This window comes from Pectinophora gossypiella, chromosome 8 (genome assembly GCF_024362695.1).
Source record: "Pectinophora gossypiella chromosome 8, ilPecGoss1.1, whole genome shotgun sequence".
Taxonomy (NCBI): Eukaryota; Metazoa; Arthropoda; class Insecta; order Lepidoptera; family Gelechiidae; genus Pectinophora; species Pectinophora gossypiella.
In genome coordinates, this window is record NC_065411.1 from 3837267 (window position 1) to 3856790 (window position 19524).

The 19524-nt window shown below is 37.8% G+C and overlaps 3 protein-coding genes across 8 annotated transcripts in view; 1 reads left to right on the forward strand and 2 right to left on the reverse strand.

The window, feature by feature from the left end:
• The window catches only part of LOC126368857 (hepatocyte growth factor-regulated tyrosine kinase substrate), a 34048-nt gene extending 30752 nt beyond the window's left edge, over positions 1-3296 (reverse strand). For 3 of the 6 annotated variants that reach the window (XM_050013040.1, XM_050013041.1, XM_050013039.1), the window contains exons 1-4: positions 3138-3296; positions 2808-2892; positions 2618-2721; positions 1890-2050 (exon numbers count right to left, since the gene is read on the reverse strand). In XM_050013040.1, the coding sequence (XP_049868997.1) occupies positions 1890-2050; positions 2618-2721; positions 2808-2892; positions 3138-3171 (384 nt within the window). In that variant the 5' untranslated portion in view covers positions 3172-3296. The remainder of the gene's footprint in view (positions 1-1889; positions 2051-2617; positions 2722-2807; positions 2893-3137) is intronic. The other 3 variants (XM_050013045.1, XM_050013044.1, XM_050013043.1) reach the window with 3 other exon arrangements.
• A 1619-nt stretch (positions 3297-4915) lies between these two features.
• LOC126368941 (G protein-activated inward rectifier potassium channel 3-like) lies at positions 4916-6533 on the reverse strand. Its single transcript, XM_050013197.1, has 2 exons — positions 6402-6533; positions 4916-6032 (listed from the first exon to the last, which is right to left on the reverse strand). Exons 1-2 carry the CDS (start codon positions 6482-6484, stop codon positions 4961-4963), a joined length of 1155 nt encoding a protein of 384 aa, XP_049869154.1. The 5' UTR covers positions 6485-6533; the 3' UTR covers positions 4916-4960.
• A 6937-nt stretch (positions 6534-13470) lies between these two features.
• LOC126368983 (uncharacterized) lies at positions 13471-18635 on the forward strand. The gene is made up of 3 exons (XM_050013260.1): positions 13471-14259; positions 14647-14829; positions 15468-18635. Exons 1-3 carry the CDS (start codon positions 13875-13877, stop codon positions 15512-15514), a joined length of 615 nt encoding a protein of 204 aa, XP_049869217.1. The 5' UTR covers positions 13471-13874; the 3' UTR covers positions 15515-18635.
• Positions 18636-19524: the final 889 nt, after the last annotated feature.

The following is a 19524-nucleotide window of genomic DNA, read 5'->3' on the forward strand; positions in this document are numbered from 1 at the left end:
TTATTTAGGTACCTACTTTTAAAAACTTTACATGCGCCATTTGTAATTTCGCGCCCTCAGGTCACATACCTAGTTTTCATAAAAGATAATCCGCCACTACGTGTGTCCATTACTAGATATTTGCGTGGGTGTTCCAACTTAGTCACAGTGAGATATTTTTAGCCTTACTCTGGCCAGTGCACTGACTTTCAACATCAGTATGCTTACTAAGGGACTTTAATTGGATTACAGATAAAAATCAATACTATGTCTGTCACTGTGCATAGACAGAGAAGGAAATAGACACAATCGCATTCTATCTCTTTTTTGTTGTTGATATGACATAACATTGAAGATTTGCATTAGACATGTTGTGACTAAATAGGCTTAGATAAATTCATAATGAAGGTTCAGTGAACTATATAAGAAAGATTATTAGTTTGTAAAGTTAGTACCTATTATTATTCAAGAATAAAATAATGCTTACAACTGCAATAAGGGACTTTCCAATCGGCGTTCCCCAAAAACACAATAGATGGCGTTGTTAAGTTTTTTCAAGTTTTTTGAAATTTCTAATTTCATGGATAACACACATATGCATACAGGGTGTTAGTGACATCGTAACGAAAACTTTGAGGGGTGGTTCAGGCCATGATTCTGAGTTGATATCAAGTAGAAATTTCCGTCGCAAAAGTATGGATTGGAAAATAATTAAAAAGAAAAGAAAAAAATTCATGATTTTTTTGACACGAAATTCCATTTGATATCAACTCAGAATCATGGTCTGAACCATCCCCCTCAGTATTCGTTACGGTGTCACTAACACCCATACCTACTTATATGGCTACCGTATGTACTTGTACGGGGTGTAAGTGTCATCGTAACGAATACTGAGAGGGATGATTCATCTGATTATTCTGAGTTAATATCAAGTGGAATTTTCCATCGCAAAAGTATAGAATTGAAAATAATTTAAAAAAACTAAAAAAAAAACATGAATTTTGCGACGGAAAATTCCACTTGATTTTAACTCAGAATCATGGTCTGAATCAACCCCCTCAGTATTCGTTACGATGTCACTAACACCCAGTATTTTATCTTTGTTTTTGGGTATAAATGACCCTTGTTATTTCACCAAGGTACAATTACAACTTCCACCCGTTATTATTCTGATCAAAATAAAGAGAAGCAATATAGGTAGCAACATCATTCTATACATATATAGTTGTAAATGACCCTTGTTATTTCACCAAGGTACAATCACAACTTCCACCCGTTATTATTCTGATCAAAATAAAGAGAAGCAAAAGAAAGAAAGTCTGTGTTAGGAGACTTGACCCTTCCTTATCGTAACTTGCCTTACTTATCTTAGTTTATTGTTTATGGATTAGTAATTTTGAAGTGCTTTAATAACTTCATTCCTTGTAAGAACAACACATGCACATAGGCAGGTTGTGAAACTATAAAAGGTTTTTTTTAACTATAGTTAATCAATCAAGCAATCAACAATACTTTATTGCAAAAAGGACATTGTAGGATAGGTAAAAAGAGATAAAATAAGCGCAATAGATAATCTTACACACACAACATAAACAGCCTATACAGCTGGGCACAGACCTCTCCTCAATCATTCAGAGTGCAGTAGAAAATATTAGTTCTTATAAAATACATCAATGGCTCAGAAAACACATTCATGGTTTAAAATACTTCTATAGGGTACCAAGAGGAAGGCCACAGTGACATTAAAAAGTTACAAGTTGGTTATAAAATTCACAGGAAAGAGAATGATAAAAGTGGTCAAAAGAGGTGTACAATAGTGAACTAATTGTTGCTTTAGTGACAAGTGTTTCCTGTAAGTGTGTGTGTAGTAGTGTTTATTCTTTTATAATAGTGTAAAATAGGGTACTTGCCTGAACAGCTCTATATTTCTGATTGTTACGGAAGGCAAATGCCCAAGCCTGGATCAACTCTAGGATCTTCGTGCGGAGGTTCTCATGCTGTGTAGTTTTCACCAGGTCCCGCAGCATCTCACAGAAGCCCTTTGATGCCACCTCATCATGTATTCCAGACCCTGAGTTTATATACAATACATTAATTATGTAATATAAACAGCCTATAACCTATTGCTGGCTGGACACAGGCTTCTCCTCAATCAACTGAAGAGAGGATACAATATTATGATCCAACAAACATAACTTGATTGAAATTATAGTTTGTCTCTTTCATACTAAGCTGTATACCATTAGTGCACCAGAGACATATCTCTTATCTCTTTTGCACTATGCAATTGGTCCTGCTGTAATTCTTACACCATTTGTTTAGCCATAAACATGTAAAATTCAAAATTTATAACTGTATTATGGTTGTTAACTTAACATGCCAGTAGTAGAAAATACAATTTTTATCTCATGTGTACATATAAAATTCTGATAAGGTAATAATAAATAAATAATTATACCTAGTTTGAAGAACGCTTTTAAAACAATTATATTATATGATACTGCAAATAAAAAAAATGACTTCAATAAAATTGTCTTATGAATAGAAAGTGTATTTAAATAAAATACAGTGATTAACAGCTTGGTGTGGCTTGCACTAACAGCTTGTTATTGTTTTAGGAATGTGTCAGAGTGCATACCACAGTTTTTTACAATACTCTCCAATGTAAGGAGAGCAAACATAGCCTGGTGTGGATTCTGGGAATACAGCTTTTTCTTCACAGCGCCCACTGCGTACTTAGGGCTGCAAGCAAAACATAGTTCATGAAAATAAGAAATGCCATGATCTTATTGGAAATCGACATTATAAGGCGTGTGTCCGAGACTTACGTGCAATCATTTTGTCTAATCAAATCACAAATTTGTAGGATCGTCGGCCAATCGGGATCCAGACGTAGATTACTTGTCGCTTTATCTAGAACAAATTATTTCACCATTACTGATCGTCTTCTAAACTCTTGTCATATCTTTCATCACCAAAAGGCTACAAATTATGAGAACAGCACTTGCTTGAGACAATAATGACACTAAACAGTCGTAGAAAGTCGAATGCAAATCAGAGAAAAGTACTCCGAATAAAAATATCGTCACCAATACATCAATTTTGATGTGCCAAACAACACAGTTAAATACTTCAAAAACGCACTCTATTGCACCTACCAAGTAATTTATCGAAATTGTTAGCTCGAAACATCGTTTCTATTATTGAGATGAATTGTTTTAGAAATATCAAGTGATTGATTCGATGAACAGAAAAATGACAGCACACTTTTGTCAATTTTTGTTAATTTTTTTGTGAACGTTGGCATTAGTGCGTTAACGTCATTCGATATGCTAGTGTTGCCAATAATTGCACAGTAAATTCTACCAAAATGAAAAAATACGGTCTCCATGTCTATGGACTGTCGAGCCTGCACTGCAGCGTTACTGCTATTTTTGCCTTTACATTATAAATTATTTATTCTTATCTTTCCTTCAAAGGTCTTACGGCCTTTCCTTGGTATTTGGTTATTTTTTAATAATAAAAAAAATGTTTGCTTCATCGTAGACAGTACGTACTTTTTGAGTATTTAACGAAAGAAAGAGCAAACTATTCTGTGTATTTATTTCATTTTAAATTAGATACCTACTTAAAGTTCAATTGATAGGTAGACATGTGGTTCTGCCCACCCCTATAGAGATTACGGGAGTAAGTTGTGTTTATAATCTATTTCATTACATACCTACGATTTTATGTACCTTCCCTTTCTATCTATCCTATAGCCCTCGGGGAAATTCTAGTTTCCTGAGGCCTAACTCAAACTACTAACCGGTCAAGAAGAACAGAGAACCAGTTGTGAGGTCGTATTACTTAGATACTTATAATTTACCGGTGTACAATTAGAAACAAAAGATTTCTCAAGCGGCACTCAGTAGTTACTTCTTCTGCTACTGTTTTTAGCTATAAATGATTCAACATTTTTTGTAATCCGATTTAAATTGAATTATGATTGTACCTAAGTAGTTGTACCACCTTTTTGCCTTCCGCAATCGAAAAGCTAGGTACCTAGTCTTGCGAGAGCTTACGTATATCTATATGTATATTTCAGGAAATTTGTGTGAAACACTTGCATAAACATTTTTTTTATATTTTCTACACAAATTCAAAAATCCAGGTTTGAATTTTCACTCCAAGACAGGGCCCTTTTCAATCCATATGCTTTAGGATTTAGTTTCGTCTCTAAAAAACATGTAGATACTTACAACACACCTGTGACTATGTAGTATCAATTAATGCACCAGTATTAACAGGGAAGTTGATAAAAATTGACCTCGTGTTACTATTTACTTAGTATACATTCTATTTATTATAGACCTACGGGCGAATATACAAAGACACGCCGCATACTTTATCTTTATTGCTAAAATAAATCATAGTAGGTAATACTTATGACAATCTAAACGATGTATCAGCTTGCTATCAATTCTTGATATTTATCTCAACTTTTGTGTACAGTACTGTATGTCTCATACCCAGTATTACTTTACATTTTGTAGAATTCGATATGAATGCATATTTCATAGTAGTACAGACCTACTACCTAGTATATTCAGACGTCCTTATTTAGCGCGATGTGTGTGATAATTACGAGCGATTTTTAAAATAAGTAAATAGGTAGTTGTGTATAATATTTCCGTCCATTCCGTTGTGGAATTTACTAAAATGAGTATTCGAATAAGTGAAATAAATTATATTAAAAGACAACTCGAAGAGAATAACAATTTGTTATTAAAGTTAGACTGTGACATTAGAAACTGTAATGTTATGTTATCGTCAGTGAAGTTAAAACTGTCGCTGTTACAAGTGCAGATGTTCGCAATGAAGACAATGTACCAGGACCTCATGGAGCTTAGGAAATTGATACTGTTATTGAACCCACATTTAAAGAAAACAGGACTATGACAGAATTGTACCAATTTATTAGAACATGTGCCATTAGTGACTACGTGTACGTGATTGCTTTAGCAACAACCGCTTGAGTATTCGCATCAAACTCATAAAACTCTCTCAGTTCCCTGGCGGAACAAAGTGGTGTGTTTACTCGAATTGTTTCGTCAAACTTCGCGTAATCTATAACGAGCCCACGCTTGGCTCGGCTGTAAGACATCAGCTGAAGAAAACGATGCCCCCAAAGGATTTCATGAGCCGTGTAACTTGACTTCGCTTGCACGGGTTGTCCCGTGGACTCTATCGTGCCCTCAAATACAACAAGAATCTCCAACCTCGTCTTCAGCATATCATAAGCAGACATGGAGTAAAATGGGCTCTTCTCGTCAATCCTGTGCACAGCAGATATCGGAAACATGAACAAGATATCTTCACTATTATCCACTTTCAAGTCCAATTTTATCTGATCAGTATTTTTTAACTTATTTTGACCTAATTTTGTGACGTATCTAATCAAATATGCATGAACACTTGAAGCTATAATTCTGGATTTCCTGGTGTTCCCGATTCGAAATATTAAGCTGAGGTACCGATCCCTCTGGTTGATGATGGCGTTTTTGGAGAACAGAAGAGTTTGTGCACGGTTCTTTGGTCTTGTTAATTTCGCGAAGACGATTCCGATAATAAACGATTGAATAATGGTGCCGAGGATGCTTTCAATGCACATGGTTATCATGGCTTCAGGGCATTCCAACGTCAACGAACGTGTTCCGTAGCCGATTGTGGTGTGGATTTCGATGCTGAAGAGGAATATTGATGTGAAGTCGTATATTTCCCTGATGCAGGGTGTCCATTCGGTGGTGTTGATCGCGTGGGGCAAGTGGTCGTCCTCGAGGTCTCCATGGCTGTACAAAATGAGCCACCAGACTGCGGCGAAGATGAGCCAGGTGGTAATATAAGTTAGGATGCAGTAGATCAGAGTCCACCGCCATCGGGCTTCCACAAACGTCGTCACGATATCGGGAAAGACGTGGTACTTCGATGTGGATTTCTCCAAGTTGAAATGGCCGTTTTTAAATACTATGCGCTCTGTTCCCCTTCTACTTGAATTGCGCAGATTGCTACATCTGAAATATTATAAAACTGTCAATAAGATATTCTTATTATTATATTAATAATAAGTTACAATTTCAAACAGTTAGCATAACTGTCCAATAAATTCGAATGTGGACTAGCCATCATAGTAGGTACAAAAGTGAACCATTTGATGAGTAAGAACATTGATTTATAATAATTATGTTACTATACTTAGTAACACTAAGAACCCTTTCTTGTCTGTATCAGCAGGTACCTAATCGTAGTAAGATTGTTTACCTACATAGGTACAATATACTTGTATTATGATCTATTAAAAATCATGAATTATGTGAGCATTTTTAATGTGATTCGTAATATTAACACGTAAGTAGGTTAAAATGATGTGATTTCGGAGGTACCTGTGAAACCGGCTGTATTTGCTAGGGTAATTGGGTAGTTTTTCGACAACATAAAATGTATTTTCTTCGTCGGACAAACTCATTTTGCGTTAACTTTGAAACGCGGTATGTTGCGTAAATTCACAACAATCACTGACTTACCTAGCTTCCGTCATACCACAATCATTGTAGCTTGCATTCTATTATTTAATCAAGATGATAAGGATGTTTATTAATTATAATTATATTAAATACCAAGAACAAACAAGCAGTATTTATTTGAGGATATAAAGTATGAATGTCAACTTAAGGCGAAGTCGCGTTCATATCCAGCTCTTCCTCGCAAAAGTATCGGCAAATCGTGTTGCTGTGCTGCTGCCCATCCTATTAGGAACTTATAGTTTGCCTATTTTTTCATAAATATTTTGTCAAAAAACAATAATATTTTTGTCATTTATTATCAGTTCAGTCTACAATACTTGTCCATATAACCTATTATCATTAAGTACAAATAAAGGACGATTTTCTTTCAATGTCACGACAATTCATTGTTTGGATGTCCATCAAGATACTTAATAAAATTCAGTTATTTAAATACTTTTTTTATGACGTGACTTATTGTAGATTTGCGGCAGATGGCATTAACTAATTGGTCGGACAAATAGGGAGCGCTGAAGGGTCTCACCCGGTAAATACTACGTAGTGAAGTATCAACCAAAAGCTGGCGAAGAGTAGGTGTATTATACAAATATACATCTCTTCCTGGCCCTTCGAGGATTTAGGTGTTGCTATGTTATGTTGTTGAATTATCATCGTGGTAATTTTAGTATGGGAATGGTGTCTTCAACCGTTGATCGCGTTCCATATAAAAATATACTTTCTGATAGAGTTAAAACCCAGACTCTGGCTTGGGCATGTGGATAAACTTCAGTCAACAGACTCTGGCGTATTGGGTCAGTATTTTCTACATTTAGGTAATATAAACTGGTTCAGAAAAGAGAAGACTTTGGGGTTTAAATTAAGTAATACAAACTGGATTAAAAAAAAAAATAGAGGAAAACATGAAACAGTAGTACTAGGGCCCTGTGCTGGGAGGTTTTCTGGCCACGTCTTTCCCTCAGCGTTACAGATTCCGATGTGGTAGTAGTTTTACAGCTAGTTACATAATATGTAATTAAATTTTTTGACGTTCAAAAAGCGCTAACTTTGTAGGTAAGCCAATTTTGAAAAATAAATATTTTTGAATTAGAATTTTGGGTGGTGAACGATCACCGACTCCCGATAATGCATGGCAGTTTTAGAAGAAGGTATACATACCAACAAGCTAATACTTAATACTTATAGCGCTGGTTTGAACCCTGGTACCGCGTGTGCACCACATCACCACATCACCAGCCCATTAACGTCCCCACTGCTGGGGCACGGGCCTTCCCTATGGATGGATAGGGAGATCGGGCCTTAAACCACCACGCGGGCCCACTGCGGATTTGGTGGTTATTAACGACTGCTAATGCAGCCGGGACCAACGGCTTTACGTGCCTTCCGAAGCACGGAGGGGCTCGAGATGAAAACTTTTTTTTTTGTGGTCACCCATCCTATGACCGACCTTTGCGAAAGTTGCTTAACTTCAACAATCGCAGACCGAGCGCGTTTACCGCTGCGCCACCGAGCTCCTCCTCCTCCTAATACTTAATACTTATAGCGCTGGTTTGAACCCTGGTACCGCGTGTGCACCAATGAGTTATATATTTATTATTAGTTTTCACTAACACAGCTCGGCCATTATAGACGGCCATACTCACCACCTATCTTATAGCTTTCTGTTAGACCAACGTGATAGGTGTAAGTACAGTCACGAGCAATATAATGTACCCACTTTAGGACTCTGTCGCACTAACATATTTGACATTTAGTGAGACTTACAGTTCAATTTGTCAAAAAAGTTAATGTGACATGGTACCAAAGTGTATACATATTAATGCTCGTGACCGTACCCACACCTCACCAGCAGTGCTAACAGGCGCAACGTGATAAAATTATCGATCGATTCAATAAATTTTCTCGAATTAAATAAGTTTGACTTTTTCTCTAACATGCGTGCCACGTGATTTTGTTCGTAATTTGTCAGAACGATATAACTTATTTGGGTTCACATATTAGCACTAATCGACAAAACGACATAATTATATCGTCAGAATCGATAAAATGACCGTTAGCCCTACAAATGTGGGTACTTACTAAAGTTCATCTTACGATAAATGTACCCCTAACTACCTCATTATTTTTAATACTTATGTACTTAACTTACGTTCCGCTCGCTTTGACTTTCCCTTAAATAATCCAAATACAACCGGATGACACACGTGTATGGAGTATTAAATTCATAAGTAGTCCCTGCTTACTCCCTTGGGAAATAGGCGCGAGTTTACGTACGTATTCACATAATGGACCAAATATCACAAATTTTTCGTGGTCCACTACTTTCATCACGACGCACCAATTTCTTTACTCAATTTTATTGCCAAAATGAGAAAATATCTAACGAAAAAATTACCGGACTTTCCGCTACGGTCTAATGTGGGTATTTCAGCTACTCGACGGCAGATGGCGCTTTATTAAAGTACCACGGAGAAGGACAACAATTAGTGTTGACATGTTTAATACCCAGTGTTTTGTATTCAATCATAGTTTTATATGAATAGAAGTTAATTCGCTGAATAATTTATTACTATGCTTGCAGCTAGAATAACAAATTACCTATATGGCAAGCATAAAGATGTCACATAATCATGGTAAGTACTTTTTGAGGAGCGCTCGAGCGTTGTCGAATGAATCTACGATATTGAGAAGTAAGTTAATGTCGACGATTAACGAAAGCTGCTTACCTACGCTTCAGTGAACGTGGTATTGTAACATAAACGTTCCTCTTTCGCTTCTACTTCTTCTTCTATCGTGTGGGTTATGAGGTGGATTAAGAATCCCATCAACCCTGGTGTCAGCGTTACTATTGAGCCGCCAAAGGCCCGTGACATGGCTCATGTAACGATTACTAACTTACATCATTAAGTAGTAACCGGGACCAACAGCTTAACGTGCCCCCCGAGGCACGGATCGTCTTACTATCGGCCAATCAGGTGATCAGCCTGTAATATTCTAACCAAACTAGGGATCACAAAGTGATTTTTGTGATATGTCCCCATCGGGAATCGAACCCGCCTCCGCGTCTACTAAGTAAATAGGTACTTACGCTTTTTCATTCATCCTCTACGCTTTCGAACCACCCAAGAAAATACAGCGCGTTAGAGACATAGTAACAAATATTGAGGGGATGATTCAGACCATGATTCGGAGTTGATATCAAGTGGATTTTCCTGTCGTAAAATTCGTGATAACTTTAGTGTTTTTTTAAATTATTTTCCGTTCCATAATTTAGCGACGGAAAATTCCACTTAATAAAAATTCAAATCATGACCTGAATCATCCCTCAAACTAGTTACGACGTCACTAACACCCTATACATATAATACCTTTCTCAATTGTCATTACTACACCTCATTATAAATACTTACGGCATTTATAATAGTAGTTGGTTACCTGCTACCTACATAATGTAACAATAACGTATAATGAAAGTAATACAAAATTCTATGGTACTGTACTGTAGGGCGAGCCTATTGATTGACATCAACCGGGAACAAATAGTGGAAATCACAAATAAAAAAAAACAAAAGAAAACAACAATTTCCGGAAGATAAGACAATTGTACTTTTGAATAGATAAAGCTTTGATTAAACTATTTCCGCATCCTTTGCACACCTCTTTGGAATGCATTCCAGGGTAATCGGGGGCGAGTCTATTGCCATTAACTGGGCACAAACCCTGGAATCCACAAGCACAAAATAAAACAATACAATAATTTGCGGAATATAAAACAAATTTACCTTTTTTTGATAGATAAAGATTTGATTAAACTATTTCCGCATCCCTTGCACACCTCTCCGGGATGCAACGGAGGCCGGCGGAAAGAGCAGCGGCCGTGGCAGTCGAAAGAGCTGCGCGCGCGCAGGGTCCGTAATTCGATAATGGCACTGCTCTTGAACGGTGAACGAGTTGTGACAGATGGTCTGTCACCGCGCAGAGGATATAATTATGGATGTGCGCGGTGTCGTGTGTGCGTCTTTTAGAGGTTACTTAACATAGCATAACATCACGCCTGGAGCCTTAAAGAGGTAGGCAGAGGGGTATAGTATCGTACACCCACTCCTCGCCAGTGTTTAAATTCATAAGACGAATGTCTTTTTATTTATTTATTATGGTGCATCAACAATAGTACGGTCAGGACCATTAATATGTATACACTTTGGTACGATGTCACATTAACTTTTTTGACAATTTGAACTGTAAGTCTCACTAAATGTCAAATATGTTAGTGCGACAGAGTCCTAAAGTGGGTACATTATATTGTTCATGACTGTATATATATACAAACACACAAAATAAAATACACATGGGAAAAGCCCTGCTAAAAAGTGGCGATGTATGCATCTGACACAGTGTCCTGTTGGTAGTGCTACCGTGACGTGCACGTGACGTGGTGGTGACGTTAAGAGCCACGCTCTTGTCGGTGCAGCATTTTCCATGCTACTTTTTAGGGAAAAATAGGGCAGTGGTTCCTCCACTTAGGGTCGATTAATTCTTTCAAATATTCTTCCTCTCAGACGACGCCCTGAGCCGAGGTTCGCGCCCAACTGGGCACCCTCAGCCTTGTTGTCTTAAATTTTGTACCGGGTGAAAGCTTAGCCCTCAACGCTCCCCATTTGTCCGGTTAGTTCATGTCATCTGCGGCAAATCTACAAATAAGTCACGTCAAAAAGAAAAAAGGTTACGTTACCTTGGTGTCCTAGTTAGATAGGGCCCTTATTCAGGGGTTCGTGTCAAAAGTGACTGAATGTTGTCTTTTGATAATTTGTGTTCAGCCCACACTATTAGGATCACGAGTGTGTTTTGTGCAAGCCTCCTCTGTGACCATACGATTTATTTATATATGTACTTGTAAGTTTTTTCTGCCGACCCCATTAGAAAACACCGGCGTGAAGGTATGTAAGTAGTAGGTAGCTCTACTAGTGACACAACTTGACTGTGCCGATCTTACGTAAGCATCCACTGTGCAGTTGATAAGCAAACAAAAGGGTCAATGTATGTGTCTCCTTGAGGCCAATATCCGGCCCAGTGGGCTAATCTTGACTCTTACGAAGTGGGTCATACACTATTAGTCTACAACCGTGAAATAGTCGAATTTAACCGTCACTAACGGTTGGTGCACACAGAGCATCGAAAGCGAGACAAGTAGGTAGGCCGGGGCGCGGGTTTTTTTTTAATAATAATAATAAACTTTATTAAACGGCCTCCGTGGTCCAGTGGTTTAGCGTTGGGCTCACGATCCGGAGGTCCCGGGTTCGAATCCCGGTGGGGACAAATCACAAAAATCACTTTGTGATCCCTACTTTGGTTAGGACTTACAGGCTGATCACCTGATTGTCCAAAAGTAAGATGATCCGTGCTTCGGAAGGCACGTGAAGCCGTTGGTTCCGGTTACTACTTACTTACTGATGTAAGTACGTAGTCGATACATGAGTCATGTCAGGGGCCTATGGCGGCACCGGGGTTGATGGGGTTGGTAATCCACCTCACAACCCACACGATAGAAGATCGAGGCAATAGGTACCCTGAACACACTGACTCGGGAACTAGGTATGGAATCACGCCGATCCGATTTCTATGTGAACGCGTGAAAACAGCAATGAAATACAGAAAAAAAGCCCGCGTCCGGACCGCTCCCGTACACTGCCTCTGTGTGCATTGAGATTAACTCACGTCAAAAAATACTTATGGATATGCTCGTAATGAGCACGTGGACAAATGTCTGCCATTATTTACGAATGCAAGTCATTTAGTTATGAAAGTTGGTTGCCACATTAACCTGAGCTGTGTCTTGTTGAAATTTTAAATTATACTCATTGATGATACCTAACCGTTTCATGGGGTCGGATTTTAGCCCAAAAATAAGTGCCGGCCAATAAATATTTTTACTATATTTCGTTAGGTCTTATCCGTCGAGCAAAGCTGTAAGACCAATGTCTTCGGTTTTATTCGAGTTAAAAAACTGTATTTGCATAAATTCTTTGTCTAAATGTGAAGTGCCGGCCAAGAAATAATATTGGTATATCCCGATAGAACTTACTCGTCTTAACATTTAATATTATGGCACCAACACCAGCTCTATAGACAATATCTTCGGTTTTATTCCAATTAAAAAAAATAACTACTTATATTTTCATACAATTATTTTGGTGTGAAGTAATAAAATGTGCCGGCTAAGAAATAATATTGGAATATCCCGAGAACTTATCCGTTTGGCCATTTATTATTATCACATTATTGTTCTTTACTTATCATATCTGTTGGCAACATCAAGGTCTATATTATTTTTACTGTAATATTTTGTCCTATGGCAATATTACAGGACTTTACGCCACGGACTTTGCCGACGAGGCACGTTTTCTTATATCTCCTAACTTTATGTAAATATTTCCTAGTTTTAATATAATACAGTCCACTTTTTAACATCTCGAAGGGTTTTATTTACCGGAGCGACCATCGCCTCCAACATTGGTCCATACGAGACCGGGAAAAATCAGTGACTTTGAAGACAAAGAAAGCAGCGCGGCGGCGGGAAAGTGTCGTCAACATAAAGTCAACGATAGCATATTTCCTACGACGGGTGGCAGCGATTTACGTCGAATTATTAATGGACGAGCCATCTATCGCAACAAAATAGGAATTTGCGGCGATTCTATACATTCTTCACTTCAACTTCAACTTCAAACGCTTCGCGCCTACGAGGTTTGGCGGCAAAATTTTTCCTAGTCATTCCATCGCTACATAATAGGCTGCAGAAACAGCGATAAGAAGATTATAGAAGAAGGAAGAAACCTACATGTTTTCACGCTACATAATCGTGAGCATCATCATTTTAATTTTCAAGCTACACGCAAAATTTATCGTGAGCGGCAATTTTTAATTTTTTTTATAAAAGTGACTTCAATTTTTTCACTTCAATCTACTTCAATATTGACTGGGTATCATTGATCGGTGTCTTCGTCGCACATATTTACCGCAAGAGGGCAACATCTATACCACTCACTCACTCCGTGTGCCTTGTGCGTGCGGCCTATAATACAACGGCGGCACAGCATTTCAGCCAACCACGGACGAGCGGGAAATTTGACGCAGAGCGGCAACCAATCACAGCAAGGTGACGCAGTGAAGCTCTACCGGCGCGACGAGGAACGAATCTCCGAACAATTTTTTGAATTTTTTACTCATTCAGCCATTTTAATTTTTTTCGTTAAATCATAATTTCATTTTTTACATTTTATATTTATACAAGTTTTATTCGTTTGTTATATACTATTGTAATTGTTATTAACGGCAATGGCAGACGACGAGCGTTTTCATCATTTAATTGCAGCAAGAGGATACGTAAAGGGCACGTTGACACGGATTTTTAATTTTGTGGCTAGTGAACAATTCAACAAGGCGACTATGGACACCTTAAACATTCGCAAGTCGCGGCTCGAGACTTCGTTCAAGGAGTACGAGCAGTTTAATGTGGAAATAATACAGCTTAGTGATGACGACAAGGAGGATGTAGAGTCCATGGAGGACAAGTATTACTCGGCCCTTAGTTCCCTGAGCAGCCAACTGTCTTTGCTCTCTGGTACGGCTATGCGTACCGAGAAGCCTAACACGCCGTCAACGTCGTCTGTCACGGCTGCCAAGCTCAATCTGCCTCAAATACAAATTAAACCTTTCACTGGTAAGTACGGTGACTTTAAGCCGTTTATTCAACTGTATAACAGCATGATTCATAATAATAGTTCGTTAGACAATATCCAACGCATGTACTATTTAAGGACTTTGTTAAAAGATGAACCTTATGACTTGATTAAGAACTTACCTTTGTTAGATGAGAGTTATGAAGAGGCATTGCAATTAATTAACACTAGATATAACAATCGTCACTTGATTATTTGTGATCATATTAACACAATCTTGGATATGCCCTCTGTATCAAAATCAACCTCAGTGCAACTGCGCGAGTTTATATCGACAGTTAGGCAAGAAATTGCGGCTTTAAAGAACTTAGACGACTCAGTTAAATCGTGGGATGCCATATTATTGTGTCTTTTGTTTCGCAAACTAGATACCTACACGGCACGAGCATATCAGATGGAACGAGACCTGAAGGCTGACCCGTCCCTCAAGGAGTTCCTTGAGTACCTAGAACGACGAGCCATGGCTCTGGAAACTGCAGACCAGGGTATGGTAAGGAAGAAACTGGCTGTCAACATCGCAACCGACTCAGGAGCCTCCGGATGTCTGAAATGTAAGTCCACAACCCACAAATTATTTAACTGCCCGCATTTTAAATGTATGGCTGCCGCTGACAGAATAAAGTTTGTTAGGGCTAACAAGTTGTGTGAGATATGCTTAAATTCACACACTAAAAAATGCAGATACCATTTCCGATGCGCTACATGCAGGCAAGCACATAATACATTACTGCACGCTGAGGAAGTGGTCAATACAATACAGTCATGCAATTTCTCTCGTGACAATGCACATGTGATCCTTCCCACTTGCCGTGTCAAGGTTGTTGCTAAGGATGGCACGGAGCACACCATAAAGGCCTTATTAGACAGTGGCTCACAGGCTTCGTTTGTTACCAGCAAGCTTGTCAATATGCTAGGCATGACTCCTAAGCGGAATGCGGCTGATATAGTTGGTATTTCCAATGCAAAGACCAAAATATCCTATTCCCTTCCGTTGCATGTCTATTCATTGAAGTCTGACTATTCAACTACGGTCAACTGCCATGTCATTGACACAATCACATGCAAACTCCCACAAAACAAGATTGACTTGTCGCGTATGTTCATCCCACCTGCCTTACCACTTGCAGATGATAACTTTAATGTGCCTGGGGAAATTGATATGCTTATGGGTGCGGACATATTTTTTCAGGTGATACTGCCATCCACGGAGCCAGAGCGCCTCTCATCGCAGAATGAGCTGCCCACACCGCGCTTCATAAACACCGAGTTCGGCTATGTAGTGGGAGGTAGTATTGCAGACCAGCATGCGGCTGATAAGGTTGTATCTTTGTTTTGTCAAAGCTGTGATAACGGTCTTAATAATGCTGTAAGTTCATTTTGGGAAGCTGAAAGTGTACCACATGTATATAATGAAAAAACTACAGAGCAAGAGCTCTGCGAAAATATATTTCAAAACTCTGTGAAGTTGCAGGACAATCAATTTTCATTAGATTTGCCTTTGAAATTGCCTTTAGATGAGGTAAGCAATACATTAGGTGATTCATTCCATAGTGCACTTCAGCGATTTTTGAGTTTAGAAAAACGATTACATAAAGATGAGAAGTCTTTCTCTGAATATCAGAGCTTTATTAAAGATTTTATAAAATTGAACCATGCGCATTATGTTGACATTGAGCAATACGATTTTGCTAGGGATCCCCTATACTTTTTTGCTCATTTTGCTGTCATGAATGAACACAGTAGATCAACTCGCTTAAGAACTGTTTTTGATGGATCATTGAAGGGTAGCAAGGGAGTGTCTTTGAATGACTTGCTATTGAATGGACCTGTTGTTCAACGAGACCTCTTTGATATCATTTTATTGTACCGTTTCGGCGCGTACACGATTACGGCTGACATTCGCCATATGTTTAGAAACATACGAATCAATCCTCAGTACACTTCCTTACAAAATGTGTTGTGGCGGGACAATCCAAATGAGGACATTAAATGTATTCAATTGGATACCGTTACGTACGGGCTAAAAAGTTCTAGTTACCTGGCCACACGCTGTTTAAAAGAGTTATCAACGCGATTTAATAATGAGCTCCCATTAGCTTCATTTATTCTTGATAATTGTTGTTACGTTGATGACATTTTATATTCTAATGACGACTTATCTACGTTAGTTACAGCAAAGAATGAGTTGCGGGAAATGCTTGCTAGAGGTGGATTTCAGACACATAAATGGACATCCAACAACCCTGACGTCTTGTCTGACATACTGCCGGAACAGCGGCACTTAAATGAGCTGCCTAGCCCAGAGAATCAGAGTTTTAAAGCACTAGGTTTGAATGTCGATTTAAGTGACGATTCTTTCATAATTTCATCCCCTGAACCATACGATTTTAAACGAGTAACTAAGCGTAATATTTTAAGTTACGTTTGCAAATTTTTCGATCCCATGGGTTACGCAAGCCCCATTATAGTTAGGGCAAAGGTCATACTACAGAAGATATGGTCTGCAAACGTAGGTTGGGACTCTCCTCTCCCTGAAAACATAAAAAATTAATGGTTACAATTTATAGAAAGCTTGAATAAGTTAGAGCCAATTTATTTAAGTAGGAATATTCCTGTGAAACAAGCAGTCAAGGTGGAGCTCATTGGGTTTGCCGATGCCTCCAGCAAGGTGGCTTATGGTTGCTGTACATACCTGCGGGTTACATCGTCGACAGGTGAGGTGCTGCTAAGTTTACTTTGCTCTAAATCCAGGATTAATCCCCTTAGTAAAAGCCTAACTGTTCCCAGGCTTGAGTTGAATGCATGTCTGTTACTTGCAAAGTTAGTTAAAAAAGTGTATGAAACTATTCAGTTAAAAATTTCCATCCATAACGTATACTTGTTCTCTGATAGCAAGATAGTACTTGCTTGGATGAAGACAGAGGTGGCAAAGCTGGGAGCATATGTGGCAAATAGAATAAAAGTTGTTTGCGACTTAACATCCAACTTTCACTGGCTTTATGTTAATACTATTGATAACCCTGCCGATCTAGTAAGCAGAGGTATTAACCCCAGTGATCTTCCACACTCCAAGTTATGGTGGCACGGCCCAGACTTTCTGCGAAACAGTGAGTATCCATTCAATGAACATATGGACTTACCTGTTAATTTACCTGAGCTGAAGTCTGCTACACCCGGGTCACCTGCAAACCTACCTGAAGCCCGTCCTCCAGCGCCGTGATCTCCATGGTCGCGCAATCGCAAGCAGAGGTAATCTATTATATTTACAAGTATTCGTCCATACAAAAATAACACGAGTTTACTTATGTACTGAGATTCTGTCGCAATATTAAATCTAAATACGATAAAAAACGTACCTAATAACTATTTGTCTAGTGCCGAGTTTAAGTAATACATTGAGACTGATTTTGAAACATGATTACTTTGCTTCACTTAAAGAGGAATTCCACTCTATAGGAAATGGTTATTGTTTTGAAAGGTAGGTATCTCAAAGCCTTTGTTTCCGTTTGTAGATGAACAGGGCCTTTTAAAGAGTAGGGGGCAGGCTTAACCATGCTAATGTTACCTATGTTAAGGAATACCCCTTGATATTATTTAAAAATTCACGTTACACAACTCATTATTCGGAATGAGCATTACATGCATTGGTAGGTAAATTTTAGAATAAGATTACAAAGTTATTTTATTTTATAAGATATGTGCTTATGTTTTTTACTTACCTTAAGATACATTGTTATGTTTTACTTACATACCTATTATAGGACATTTTTATATAGAATAAGTTACATAAAATTATTATTTTAATGTTTTCATTTTGCAAACAGTTTTCTTACAAATATTGTTATGAGATGTAATGTTTTTCTCTTTTAATAATAACAATTCTTAAAACTGTTGTACATCTATACTCTGGTCGATAGTTTTTCTTTAACTTATATAAAGGCATTGTATCAGATGTAAAAGGTTACTATTTGTACTTATGTGTCTAAAGTTTTCACTAGATTGTTTTTCACTTAACTTAAAAGAATGTTATTCATGTGCTTCATAGAATACTTTAAAAAGAATGTTTTACATTGAATTGATTAGCTTCACTTCAGTAGTATGTCCTTAATAGTTTTGATATTCTACTCTATAAGTTGTGCTTTAAAAGGTTAATTACTTCAATTTAAAAATAAGTCATATTCTGTGAGGCCGCAGCATGTTGGCAACATCAAGGTCTATATTATTTTTACTGTAATATTTTGTCCTATGGCAATATTACAGGACTTTACGCCACGGACTTTGCCGACGAGGCACGTTTTCTTATATCTCCTAACTTTATGTAAATATTTCCTAGTTTTAATATAATACAGTCCACTTTTTAACATCTCGAAGAGTTTTATTTACCGGAGCGACCATCGCCTCCAACAATATCACATAATCGTTTTTTTAAGAAGAACCTGTCCTTAATGCAACTTGTTAACACTGCATACATTACATACATCGAAATCGCAAATAATAAAACGTAAATAACCAAAACGTGTTAAATTTATTGAAGTACTTGACAATAAGAGAATTTTGTCGTTTTTTAATTAATTAAAAAAATTGAGACTATTTTTGATCTGGATTGAAACTCGCTTGTCTATAATATTGCAATGTGTTCTTAAAAAAAAACCAAATGTGATTGTTTTTAAAGGCGCTTAACGTGGTTTTCATTAGATGACAAGTAATTAATACCATTTGCGGCAAATCTACAATAAGTCATGTCAAAAAAAGTTACTCCAGTTATAGTGGGAGTGGTAAATAAATTGGTCAATAGATGTAATGATTGACAGCCAGCCGGGCGACAAATGAGACGCGTTGACAGCGAGCTGCGCTGTAACAATGAAGACAAGGTGCGCGGGCGCAATCAGCGGAGGCGTTTTCGAGATTTATTGTTATGGTAAGTATTTTTTTAATTTAGTAGCAGGTTAGTAGACTCCTCTATACGGCGCTTACAAATTGATGATTGTGATGGATTTAAAGCTCTACTTTCAACATTTAATTAGGTACTTAATTTGGTTGTTTAGGTGCTTCAGACGATACGGCTCACCACCTATCGGGTCGGTCTAATGGATATGATGAACTTTATGGTGACAATTGAGTACTTTCCTAAGTCAAAGATAAGTTCTGTTTGAGTCCAATAAAGTATATTTCATTTGACAACAACTTTAAGTTTTATTTGAAAGATAATCATATATAGCGTAATAAAATAACATTTGAACGCAAGC